This window comes from Arachis ipaensis, chromosome B5 (genome assembly GCF_059453495.1).
Source record: "Arachis ipaensis isolate K30076 ecotype BB chromosome B5, ASM5945349v1, whole genome shotgun sequence".
Classification (NCBI taxonomy): domain Eukaryota; kingdom Viridiplantae; phylum Streptophyta; class Magnoliopsida; order Fabales; family Fabaceae; genus Arachis; species Arachis ipaensis.
The window spans coordinates 4,440,926-4,454,634 of NC_142440.1; the positions used below are offsets into that span (position 1 = coordinate 4,440,926).

At 42.6% G+C, this 13,709-nt stretch overlaps 1 protein-coding gene across 1 annotated transcript; it reads right to left on the reverse strand.

Moving 5' to 3' along the window:
- Window positions 1–4,554: 4,554 nt before the first annotated feature.
- Window positions 4,555–6,888, reverse strand: LOC148563241 (uncharacterized). Its single transcript, XM_088486681.1, has 2 exons — window positions 5,992–6,888; window positions 4,555–4,578 (listed from the first exon to the last, which is right to left on the reverse strand). Exons 1-2 carry the CDS (start codon window positions 6,886–6,888, stop codon window positions 4,555–4,557), a joined length of 921 nt encoding a protein of 306 aa, XP_088342807.1.
- Window positions 6,889–13,709: the final 6,821 nt, after the last annotated feature.

Here is a 13,709-nt window from a genome sequence, read left to right on the forward strand (position 1 = left end):
CCATTACTAAAAAAAATAGCCTCAAATCGATGTTTCATAACAGAAAAGGAACATTCCCTTGTTTTGAATATCATCCATTAGAGGCCTAAAGTTTATTGTACAAACCCCACGTTGAGATGTCCAAACAACCAAATGAATCTTATACTCTTAGGAAGATTAGGTCCTAGAACAATGCATGCCACTGACCTTAGCATACATATTTGACCAAAAATATGAAAAATAAAAAGAAAAAGGGTCATGATGGCAGTAAAATATGCTGTATGTTTCCCAACATTATAACTACAAAGAATAAACTAATTTGAGGAATCTTAACTTATGAAAGAAATGAATCATATCCTTAACAGATGTTGTTTATTAGCATTTAGTTAACCATGAATCCATGATATAGTTCATTGATACTAACACAAGAAATTTTTGTCAAAGTTGATAACAAAAGGATTCCAAAATATTTTTCATAGGAACTAGATACCACTAGGAGAGTTCAACATTTGTAGGCTTTTCTAGATTGATGAAATAAAATCCAGTGGGAAAAACCATGGAATTGAATTTGAAACATTGTAACATGTGAGTGGAATTTTGAGTGGTATGGACTTGTCCATGGCAGTGATGCTATATTCCCAGCACATTGCAAATGTCCAAAGTGCTGCTAGCATAGCATCATTGAATTTCATTCATTCAAAATAAAAGGCCAACATAAAAGTCTTGCTTGCTTCTCCATAAAGAATAAAAGAGAAAAAAAAATCAAGAAAGTCAAATGACATGTACCTAATTTCTACACACCAAACTAACAATATTCTTAATTGTAACTAAACTAACAATATTGACATTCTCTGCTGCTTGTGATAGTTGCCTACTTGGTTTATGAGTTTTGACAATAATTGAAGTTCATAATGAAAGTTTTATTATGTAACAATTGATCTTTGTTTTCCTCTAAATGAAATAATACCCTATTTCCATTACCAAGTATGCTCAAGTAAATTGTTAGTTGTGATTAAATGAGACACCAGGTCTATAATAAAAATAATAGTAAAATTTCATAGTAGTTCACAATAAGAGTGAAATTTACTTGAGGTATAGTCCAAAGTTAAATTGAGAATTTGATATCTAAATTCAGAACTTTTTTTTTTCTTTACAAGTATTGCTTCTCAAATCATGCTCACCAAAACTTAAATTAAATGCAAAGTTGGCCAAAAAATCTGCAACACCATTGCAATGAGTAGGAGAAAAATCTTGGTCTACATGACCACATGTAATATTGTTAGATATCTCCTATTCTTTTGTTTAGTTGTAATTAGTGTATACACATTTGTTACGATGGGTAACCGGAGATTAATGGGTTGGATGGCGTTGGTTGGCCCAAACGTACGAAGGAGGTGGCTTTCGAATGGATCTGCAACTCGGTGCCCTCCGTCCGACTTGTGCGTGTGTAAGAATGGGGGGTGGTACCTGCAAAGACACTCCGATGCCTAAGTTAGCAAGAGCGTGAGCAGGTCTAGAGAGTATTAGGACTTAGAGATACCTGAGTGGTGTCAGTGTATTTATAGTGGTGAACCAATAACCACCGCTGAAGTAGTGCCACCATTTTAGGTGGATAACCGCTCCCATATCTTAGGGAGGTTAAGATATGGCTCTAGGAAGTGGTTAGAGAGATTCTAGGGGCAGTTACTCATTCGAATGAGTGTTATCTGCCAGCTAACCCTCGTATCCGACTTCTTTGGAGCAGGTCGTGTTGAGTACCGACTTCCTAGGATGAAGGTTGGTACTGGGTGAAGGCCAACCCTTTGGGTTGGGCTTCTTTTGCTTGGATCTGGGCCTTTATTATTGGGCCAGGGTATGAACAGTGCCCCTACTCGAGCCCATTTTCTTTTTAAGATTTGGGTTCGAGTATTCTACTCGGGGTCGTAGCCGATTTGTAGGAGGACCGACGTGATGGTTGAAAATCGATGTGACTTTTCGTGACCTTTTGGTTCTGACAGTTACGTCTAATCAAGCGTCGTGTCCGTTAGGGGTGTGCGTAGGGATTTAATGGCCTTGGTAACGGTGCGCCTTCATTAATGACTGCCCCATTTTTACCATTATGCCCCTAACGTTCTTATAAATACTTTCCCTCTCTTTCATTGTTTCGTTTCTGCGATCTTTCAAATTTTCCTTGCATTTGTTCGTACTGCACTCTTTGCGCTTTCGAAGGCTTTGCTCCCAACCCTCATTTCCAGATAAAGGTTAGTTTTTTAACATGCCTTTGTAGATAAGTTTGATTTGTAGACTTTAGTTTCGCGTCTCCCTCCCTTTAGAGACCGTGTTAGTGATTTTTCTTTTTCCCTTGTAGGTTTTTGTCACCCCTTTTTTTAAAAAAAAGAAATAGCTTCTGTAGATGCTCTCTCTCAATGGGTTGATGTCACGGTCCTAGGGGAGGAACCCTCAGTCGATTCTGAGTTTATCACCCATCTTCGTACTCGCCACAGAATTTGTTCTTCTGAGGAGGATGAGCCGAAGTATGAGTTGGTGGCCCCGGGTCCAGAAGACCGGGTTTGCTTTGGGAGGGCTAGTGAGGCGGCCTCCCATTTTTTCTTTATGTATGAGTGTATGATCACCCGTTTGGGTGTTTTTCTTCCTTTTTCAGACTTTGAGATGTCTGTTTTACGTCATTGCCGAGTCGCTCCTACCCAGCTTCATCCCAACTCTTGGGGTTTTTTGAAAATTTATCAATTCATCAGCCAGGCTTTAGAGTTCCCGACCTCTTTAAAGATTTTTTTCCATCTTTTTCATATGACAAAGCCCTTCAGTGGGCTAAACAATAAACAACAGTGGGTGTCGTTCCGAGCCATACAAGGTCGGAGAATTTTCACCCTTTTTGACGAATCCTTCCACGACTTCAAAAACTATTTTTTCAAAGTGCAAGCTGTAGAGGGTCACCACCCCTTTTTCGTGGATGGTAACTCTTCCCCCCGCTTTCCTTTATACTGGTTGGAGGCCTCCCCTTGTGAAAAGTATGACGACCTGGATGATGTGGAGGCAGCCATTGTAGGGTTCCTCCGAGAAGTTTGGGGGAGGTCTCCATACTTGGACACGAAAAAGTTTCTCCAGTGGTCTCCGAGTTTTGTCCAGGCGCAACTAGGTAGCTTTCATTTGTTTACTTAGTTTTTCTGACTTGTCTGACTAATTCTTCCGACTTGTCTAATCCATCAATTGTTGCTTTTTTCAGAGATGGCAAAAATAAATGCCCAGGAGTCCTTTCAAAGGGTCCAGGAGGCCAAAGCAAGGTCTCGCGCCAGGTCCGGTGGTGCTAGGGCGGTTGCTTCTCCTCCTCCTCCTCCTCGGAATGTTGGGACTCCCTCCCAACCTATGGTGATTTCTTCTTCTGTTTCTTCTTTGCCACCCCCTCCGCTCGACCCACTCCTGAACCGGAGAAGAAGAAGCGCAAGACTTTAGAGTCTGGTGCTTCTGGTGAGGCGGACGCTCTTGCGTTCGTCCGAAAGAACATCTTTCCCCATGCTCGTATAAGCATGGATGATGTTTCTGTTCGGCATTACCTCACTACTGTGGTTGAGGAGAGTCTCAAGACAGCGGGGGTTTGTGGCAAACTCTTGGATATATTTGAGAAGACTCCTCTCAACTCTTTAGGGATGACCTCGAAGGTCGAAGAGCTGGAAGGTAGGCTTCGCATATATCAGGAGCACGAGAGGGAGTTGAAGGGGGAAGTCACCAAGCTGAAGGAGGAGAGGGATAGCCTCCGGGAGAAGGAGAAGAAGTTGCAAGCCCAATGCAACATGGAGGTGGATTTGAGGAAGGCAGCACAAGCCAGCTACAACAGTTTATTTGATGATCTTGTGTCTGTGAAGAATGACTTGCTGAATGCTCGGAAGGCCTATACCGAGTTGGAGGACTCTATTGCTGATGGTGCTGATGAAGCTTGGAGGATCTTTAAGGAGCAGGTCGGAGTCATCGCTCCTGACTTGGACCTTTTTCCTTTGGATCCTGATAAAATTGTCATTGATGGTGCCATCGTGGATCCTCCTGTCCCCGTGGTGGAGTCCGAGTCAGATTTGAAGACTCGGGGGCAGAGGATCATAGAGTCCCCTCCTCGCTCTAAGGACGCTCCGAGTTCTTCTACCATTCCTCCGACTTCCTCTCCAGCTCCTGCTCCTGGCGTTCCTCCTGACTCTGCTGGTGGTGATCCTCCTACTTCTCTTGCTAAAAAGTGACTTTGGCTATTGGGGCCCGACCTGTAGGCCCCTCTTTTTTAAACTCTTTATATTTATTTGATGTTGAAACAATTTTTTGGCCTTTTAAGGCCGTAAACAAAACAATTTATGATACCCTTTTTGATAAGGGTTTAATTTAGCGATTAAATAAATGCCCTTTTTTGGATAAGGGTTTTGAGTTACTTTATGCGCGCATGCTTTTCTGTTTGTAACTCTTTTGAATTTTGATCTTTTCTGAAAAAACTTTTCTTTGGGCTTGTCTGTTTTTCTGAGTCTTTTCGATCTTCAGGACAGCCTTATATCCCTTAGTTTTTCCTATCTCTTTTTGTTATTCCTAGTACTCAATTTTGTTTCATTGAGCCTTTCGGGTCTTAGGCTATTTTTGCGATTCATTTTGGTTTTACTCGGTTTTGCATTCCGATTTATGAGTCGGACTGCTTCCGAGTTCATCATGATCAACTTCTATAGCCTCTTTACACCGACTTGTACCTCGTCGTTTTATCCTGACGACCATCTAGGTCGATTCATGGGATTTTCACATTTTGTCGAGCTTAAGTCGGCGCGTTTCGTAGAAAGAAAGTAAAAAAGGGGAATCTAAAAGAGATATTAAGATGAAAAAGATCTTTATTAATTGAGGAGGTACCTTATTGCTACTAAGGGCTTTTGACAATCTATTTTCCCTTAGCCCCTACTATGATGCCTCGTTAAAAACCCTTCTCCAGAAAAAACCCTTTAATTTTGGGAAAAAATCATGGAGTTGGGAAAAGAGTACATCAGGGAGTAGAGTTCGCTTTTAGCTGTAGTACCTTTTCATATTACAAGCATGCCATGATCTCGGTAACTCGGTGCCGTCAAAGTTGGTCACCCTATAATAGCCCTTTCCTAAGACCTCGTTGATCTTGTATGGTCCTTTCCAATTAGCAGCGAGCTTTCCTTCCCCAGATTTGTTGACTCCAACGTCGTTTCTGATCAAGACCAAGTCGTCTGGGGTAAAACTCCTTCGAATGACTTTTTTGTTGTATCTTGTAGTCATCCTTTGCTTCAACGCTGCCTCTCTTATTTGGGCTTCTTCTCGGACTTCGGGGAGCAAGTCGAGCTCCTCTTTATGCCCCTGTATATTCCCGATCTCGTCATGAAAAATCACTCTTGGGCTTTGCTCATTGACCTCTATTGGGATCATGGCTTCTACGCCATAAACTAGTCGGAAAGGTGTTTCTCCAGTGGCGGTTTGGGGGGTTGTTCTGTACGCCCATAGTACTTGCGGGAGCTCTTCAGCCCAAGCTCCTTTTGCATCTTGTAATCTTTTCTTCAGCCCTGCCAGTATGACTTTGTTGGCTGCCTCGGCTTGCCCATTGGCTTGTGGGTGTTCCACCGAGGTGAACTGGTGTTTGATGTTCATACTGGCTACTAGGCTTCTAAAGGTGGAGTCGGTGAACTGGGTTTCAATATCTGTGGTAATGGAATAAGGTATCCCATACCTTGTGATGATATTTTTGTAGAGGAACCTCCGACTTCTTTGTGCAGTGATGGTGGCCAGTGGTTCTGCTTCTATCCACTTTGTGAAATAATCTATTCCCACTATTAGGTACCTGACTTGTCCTGGCGCCTGAGGAAATGGACCTAACAAATCCATTCCCCACTTTGCAAAGGGCCATGGAGAAGTGATACTAATGAGCTCCTCTGGGGGAGCCACGTGGAAATTTGCATGCATTTGATATGGTTGGCATTTTTTCACAAAGTTTGTGGCATCTTTTTGCAAGGTTGGCCAGTAGAATCCAGCTCGGATCACTTTCCTGGCTAGTGACCTTGCTCCGAGATGGTTCCCGCAGATTCCACTATGTACTTCCTCTAATACCTCGGTGGTTCTGGAGGTCGGTACACATTTTAATAATGGTGTTGATATCCCCCTTCTATAGAGGATATTTCTTACCAAGGTGTAGTGTTGTGCTTCCCTTCGGATTTTCTTGGCCTCTTTTTCCTCCTTGGGGAGGATGTCGAATTTCAGGTATTCGACTAAGGGGTTCATCCATCCGAGGTTTAATCCGACCACTTCGAAGACTTCTTGTTTGTCTTCTGTTTTTGCCACTGAAGGTTCCTGTAGAGTTTCTTGAATCAGGCTTCTGTTATTTCCTCCTGGCTTGGTACTTGCTAACTTGGATAGGGCATCTGCTCTGCTGTTTAGATCCCGAGTTATGTGTTTTACCTCGGTTTCCGTAAAGCGCCCAAGGTGCTCCAAAGTTTTTTCCAAGTACCTCTTCATGTTTGGGTCCTTTGCCTGATATTCTCCACTTATTTGGGAGGTCACCACTTGGGAGTCGCTGTATATCATCACCTTTGTAGCACCGACTTCCTCCGCTAGCTTTAATCCAGCGATTAAGGCTTCATATTCTGCCTGATTATTAGAAGCTGGAAATTCAAACTTGAGAGAAACCTCTATCTGGGTTCCTCTTTCATCTACCAGTATTATGCCTGCACCGCTTCCTGTTTTGTTGGAGGATCCATCTACATAAAGTTCCCATGTAGTTGGTTTTTCCTCTTGATCTCCTGCGTATTCTGCAACGAAGTCGGTGAGGCACTGGGCTTTAATCGCCGTCCGAGTTTCATATCTCAAGTCGAACTCGGAGAGCTCTATTGCCCATTGAACCATTCTCCCTGCAACATCCGTCTTTTGGAGGATTTGCTTCATGGGCTGGTTCGTACGGACTTTTATTGTGTGAGCTTGAAAATAAGGCCGTAGCCTTCGTGAGGCTACCACTAAGGAGTAGGTAAACTTCTCTAGTTTGTGGTACCTTAGCTCAGGGCCCTGTAGAACTTTACTGATGAAATAGACTGGGTGTTGGCCGTTCTCGTCTTCTCTTATCAAAGCTGCTGAAACAGCCTTGTCTGCCACTGATAGATAAAGGACGAGGTCTTCTCCGGCTACCGGTCGGGTCAAAATAGGAGGTTGGCTCAAAAACTTTTTGAACTCCTGGAACGCCTCCTCGCATTCAGGAGTCCATTCAAAGTGGCGTCCCTTTCTCAATAGGGAGAACAGTGGAAGGGATCTTAGTGCTGATCCTGCCAAAAACCTGGAGAGAGCTGCAAGTCGGCTGTTGAGCTGCTGGACCTCTCTCAAACAAGTCGGGCTTTTCATCTCCAGGATAGCTCTACACTTATCGGGATTGGCTTCGATCCCTCTTCGTGTTAGCATAAATCCCAGAAATTTCCCTGCCTCCACCGCGAAGGCGCATTTTGCGGGATTTAGTCTCATCCCATGCAGCCTTATGGTGTCAAAGACTTGTGAGAGGTTTGACAGGAGGTCGACTTCTTTCTTGGTCTTTACTAGCATGTCGTCGACGTATACTTCCATTAGATTCCCGAGGTGGGAGGCGAACACCTTATTCATCAACCTCTGGTATGTGGCTCCTGCATTTTTTAATCCAAATGGCATGACCACGTAGCAAAAGTTGGCTCTGGGCGTGATGAATGATGTCTTCTCTTGGTCCGGCTCGTACATCGGGATTTGGTTATATCCCGAGTAGGCGTCCATGAACGACAAGTACTGATACCCCGAGCTGGAATCTACTAGGGTATCAATGCTTGGGAGCGGATAAGGGTCCTTGGGACATGCCTTATTTAAGTCGGTGTAGTCGACGCACATTCTCCATTTGCCATTGGGTTTTTTGACTAGCACTACATTGGTTAGCCATGTTGGGTATTTGACTTCTCTGATGAAGCCAGCTTCCAGGAGCGCCTGTACTTGCTCTTTCACTACTAGGGCTCGCTCTGGGCCGAGCTTGCGTCTTTTTTGCTGTACAGGTCGGGACCCCGGGTAGACTGAGAACTTGTGGCACATGAGCTCGGGATCTATCCCAGGCATGTCGGAGGCCTTCCAGGCGAAGAGATCGGAGTTATCTCTTAGGAGCTTAGTCAACCCTTGTCTTAGGGTTTCCCCTAGGTTGGCTCCTATGTGAGTGTTTTTTCCTTCCTCTTCGCCGACCTGAACCTCCTCGGTTTTTCCACCGGGCTGTGGTCTCAGCTCTTCTTTAACTCTGGCCCCACCGAGCTCTATTGTGTGGACTTCTTTGCTCTTCCCTCTCAGGTTTAGGCTTTCATTGTAGCATTTTCTTGCCAACTTCTGATCTCCCCTCACCGTTGCTATCCCCGCCGAGGTCGGGAATTTCATGCAGAGGTGAGGAGTGGATACCACCGCTCCGAGCCGATTAAGGGTAGCTCTGCCGATTAGGGCATTATACGCTGACCCTACGTCGATGACTATAAAGTCTATGCTCAGAGTCTTTGATTTTTCCCCTTTTCCAAAGGTGGTGTGGAGGGGCAAAAATCCTAGTGGTTTTATTGGTGTGTCGCCTAATCCGTACAAGGTGTCGGGGTAGGCTCTCAACTCTTTCTCATCCAACCCTAGTTTGTCGAAAGCGGGCTTAAAGAGGATGTCCGCTGAACTTCCTTGTTCTACTAGGGTTCTGTGGAGATGGGCGTTTGCCAGGATCATAGTAATTACCACTGGGTCATCATGCCCAGGGATTATTCTTGCCCATCCTCTTTGGTGAATGAAATGGTAGGGAGGTCGGATGACTCCTCTCCGACCTGGTAAACTCTCTTGAGATGTCTTTTACGAGATGATTTGGTGAGTCCCCCTCCCGCAAACCCTCCTGAGATCATATGGATATGTCTCTCCGGAGTTGGTGGTGGGTCTCTTTTATCCATGTCATCTCGCTTTCTTTTTCCATGAATGTCCGACCTTTCTATGAGATATCTGTCAAGCCGACCTTCTCTAGACAGTTTTTCTATCACATTTTTAAGGTCGTAACAGTCGTTTGTGGAGTGCCCGTATATCTTATGGTACTCGCAGTAATCGCCGCGGCTCCCCCCTTTTTTATTTTTAATGGGCCTGGGAGGTGGCAGCCTTTCAGTATTGCAAATCTCTCTGTATACATCCACTACAGGAACTTTTAGAGGAGTATAAGAGTGATATTTTCTTGGTCTGTCGAGACCGAGTTCTTCCTTCTTCTTGGCTTCCCTCTCCCTCTCTTTTGTTGAGGGGGGGTGACCAGGTCGCCAACTCAGGTCTCTTAGCTTGGCATTTTCTTCCATATTGATGTACTTCTCAGCTCTTTCCTGTACATCACTTAAAGAGACGGGGTGTCTTTTTGATATGGACTGTGAGAAGGGACATTCTCTAAGACCATTGACTAGCCCCATGATGACTGCCTCGGTGGGCAGGTCTTGGATCTCCAAACATGCTTTGTTGAACCTTTCCATATAGGCTCGCAAGGACTCCCCGACCTCCTGTTTTATTCCCAGGAGACTCGGCGCATGTTTTACTTTGTCTTTCTGGATGGAGAACCTCATCAAGAACTTCCTTGAGAGGTCTTCGAAACTGGTAATCGACCTCGGAGGGAGGCTGTCGAACCACTTCATCGCTGCTTTCGATAGAGTGGTCGGGAAGGCTTTGCATCGCGTAGCGTCGGAAGCATCTGCTAGATACATCCGACTTTTAAAGTTGCTTAGGTGATGCTTCGGATCCGTGGTTCCATCATAGAGGTCCATATCGGGGCTTTTGAAGTTCCTTGGAACTTTCGCCCTCATTATGTCCTCACTAAAAGGATCCTCGCCTCCTAGGGGTGGCTCTTCTCTCTCATCGTGGGGGTTCCGACCTTTGAGGGAGGATTCCAACTTTAAGAGTTTTATTTCTAACTCTTTTCGTCGTTCCATCTCCTCTTTTAGGTTCCTTTCGGTCTCCTTTTGTCGTTCCCGCTCTTGTTCTAGCTGCTCGAGGAGGCTGTGGACTAATCCCATGAGCTCAGCCGCATGGGACGGTCCTTCTTTCTCTGATTCGCGTCCTTCCGAAGAATTCACCTTCGGATTCTTTACTCCGGAGGTGCCTTCCCTGTGTTGATCAGCGACTTCTTGGTGAAGGGTTAAGTCCGCATTGTGGTTTCCAGTGTCCAGATTCTCTTGTTTAGAATCTGACCCTATGTGACCATCTTCAGGGGATCTATCCGCCATTACTGGTTGATCTCTCGGGTCCCTGGCAACGGCGCCAATGTTACGATGGGTAACCGGAGATTAATGGGCTGGATGGCGTTGGTTGGCCCAAACGTATGAAGGAGGTGGCTTTCGAGTGGATCTGCGACTCGGTGCCCTCCGTCCGACTTGTGCGTGTGAAAGAATGGGGGGTGGTACCTGCAAAGACACTTCGATGCCTAAGTTAGCAAGAGCGTGAGCAGGTCTAGAGTGTATTGGGACTTAGAGATACCTGAGTGGTGTCAGTGTATTTATAGTGGTGAACCAATAACCACCGCTGAAGTAGTGCCACCTTTTTAGGTGGATAACCGCTCCCATATCTTAGGGAGGTTAAGATATGGCTCTAGGAAGTGGTTAGAGAGATTCTAGGGGCAGTTACTCATTCGAATGAGTGTTATCTGCCAGCTAACCCTCGTATCCGACTTCTTTGGAGCAGGTCGTGTTGAGTACCGACTTCCTGGGATGAAGGTTGGTACTGAGTGAAGGCCAACCCTTTGGGTTGGGCTTCTTTTGCTTGGATCTGGGCCTTTATTATTGGGCCAGGGTATGAACAGTATCTATTGGCAATAGAAAAGACACAACCATTGGTATACGTAACTAATCATAATTGCTACGTGCAATATGTATAAATAAGTCCTTGTCCACTATTTCAAAAATACAAGTACTAAGTGCACATGTTAATCAACTATTAAGAGATTTTCTTTGTTTAAGAGAGTTGAGAATTTCTTACTATTGCTAATTAAGAAATTCTTAGGTTTCATTGTATCTTGGGAGAGTATTGTCATCAACCCTATAGCAACTAAGTGTGGGGACAAATATCTCTCTAAAGAAAGCGATCTAATCGTACCTTGAAACCACTACAAAAATATAAGATTTTACCATCTTCATATACCCAACAATTTTAGAGAGATATTTCTTGAAGATGGCACAAGATCAAAACACCACGTTCAAGGTTATGAATCAAGAGTTTGTCAAGTTAGATCGCTTTGATGGAACAAACTTCAACCGTTGGAAGGACAAGATGATGTTCCTTCTTTCGGTTCTCAATCTTGCATATGTGATTGACCCAAAGACTACACCAATTGCCGATGCCGCTGAAAATGTCACACCGGAAAAGAAAGAAAAGATCGTTCAATTGAAGAAGAAACGTGATGAAGATACTTTCGCATGTCGAGGTCATATTCTCAACACTTTATCCGACCGACTCTATGATCTCTACATGTCAATTCAATCACCATTGGAGATTTGGAAATCTTTGGAAGAAAAGTACAATACCGAACGATAAGGAACAGATAAGTTTATTATGATGAAATATTTTGAATTTATTATGAATGATACTATGCATGTCATAGATCAAATTCATCAAATTATAAATTCTTGTAAGTAGACTTCGTGATCTACAAGTGATGATCCCTGAATCATTACAAGGTGGATAATATTTTTCTAATGAATTTGATAACTTTTATAAATTACATGGTATTGTGCATGAATTTTTCGCTCCATATACTCCGCAACAAAATGGTTTGGCGGAAAGGAAAAATCGTACCTTAGTGGATATGGTTAATTCAATGTTACCAAATGCAAAAATGTCTTATAATTTATGGGGTGAAGCATTATTGACACATGTCATATCCATAATAGGATACCATCAAGACATAGAAAGGTTTCTCCTTATGAAATTTGGAAAGGAAGGAAACCTAATTTAAATTATCTTAAAGTGTGGGGTGTTTAGCCTTTTATCGTGTTCCTGATCAAAAAAGAACCAAATTGGGGCCAAGAGCCATAAAAGACATTTTTATAGGATATGCTCAAAATTCTAAAACATATAGAATATTAGACTTAGTGTCTAATGTAGTTGTTGAATCAAGAGAGGTAGAATTTATTGAAAATAGATTTATCAATGATTCAACTTCTAATTCAGAATATCCCCAAAATGATACTAATATCTCACAAGAAATAAATAATCAAAACAATAAACGTCTAAGCGACAAAAAGTTGATTGAACCAAAAAAGAGCTTGAGAGTAAGAAAAGAAAAGGACTTGGGTCCAAATTTCATTTCTTCTAAGGCTATCACTTTTTTGGTAGAAGGAACTAGGAATTCTGTAACAAACAAGATTCCTATTGTGATGAACATAGAGGGTGATCCTCAAACGTTCAAAGAGGCTATGGTTTCAAGGGATTCTGCTTTTTGGAAAGAAGCAATAAATGATGAAATGAACTCAATATTATCTAACAATACTTGGGTCTTGGTTGATTTGCTTCCATAATCAAAGCCTATAAGATGTAAGTGGGTATTTAGAAGAAAGTATAACACTGATGGTTCATTACAAACCTTTAAAGCAAGGTTAGTGGCCAAAGGGTTTAGACAATAAGAAGGTCTAGACTATTTCGATACATACGCACCTGTGGCAAGAATGACTTCTATTAGGACTCTTATAGCATTGGTGTCCATTCACAAGCTTTATATACATCAATTGGACATTAAAACAGCCTTTCTAAATAGAGATCTTAATGAAGAAATTTATATGGAGCAACCGGAAGGCTATGTGCTACCTGGAAATGAAAAGAAAGTTTGCAAATTAATTAAGTTCTTGTATGGGCTAAAACAAGTGCCTAAACAATGGCATGAGAAGTTTGATTCAATGGTGTTATCAAATGGCTTCTCACATAATAATGCGGATAAATGTATTTACTCAAAATTTACTAAAAATTATGGAGTAATCATTTGTTTATATGTTGATGATATGTTAATCATCGGAACAAATTTAGAAGGAATTCGTATAACGAAGGAGTATCTAACTTCTAAATTCAAGATGAAGGATTTGAATGAAGTTGATACAATATTAGGCATAAAAGTGCATAAGAATGAAGTTGGCTTTACTTTAAGTCAATCTCATTATATCAAAAAGGTATTGGAAAAGTTTGATCATCTCACAATTAAAGAATCTAATACGTCGTATGATCCTAATCTTAAATTAGAAAGAAACATAAGAAGACCTATAGCACAATTAGAATATGCTAGTGTTATAGGAAGTTTAATGTATGCAATGCATTGTACTAGACCTGATATAGCATTTGCTGTATGCAAATTATCAAGGTTTACAGGAAAGCGTAGCAATCAACATTGGAAAGCTATAACAAGAGTTCTTGGTTATCTCAAGAAAACCATAAACTTGGGATTACATTATAGTGATTATCCCGCAGTTTTAGAAGGTTATTCCGACGCAAGTTGGATTACAAATCTTAGTGACAACAAATCCACTTCAGGATGGATTTTCACCATAGGTGGTGGAGCAATAAGTTGGGCCTCAAAGAAACAAACATGTATTACACATTCTACTATGGAGGCTGAGTTTGTAGCTTTATCAGTCGCAGGTAAAGAAGCGGAATGGTTAAGAAATTTGTTATATGATATAAAGTTGTGGCCACAGCAGACGACAGCTATTTCAATCTTCTGTGATAGTGAATCAACCATGTCTCGA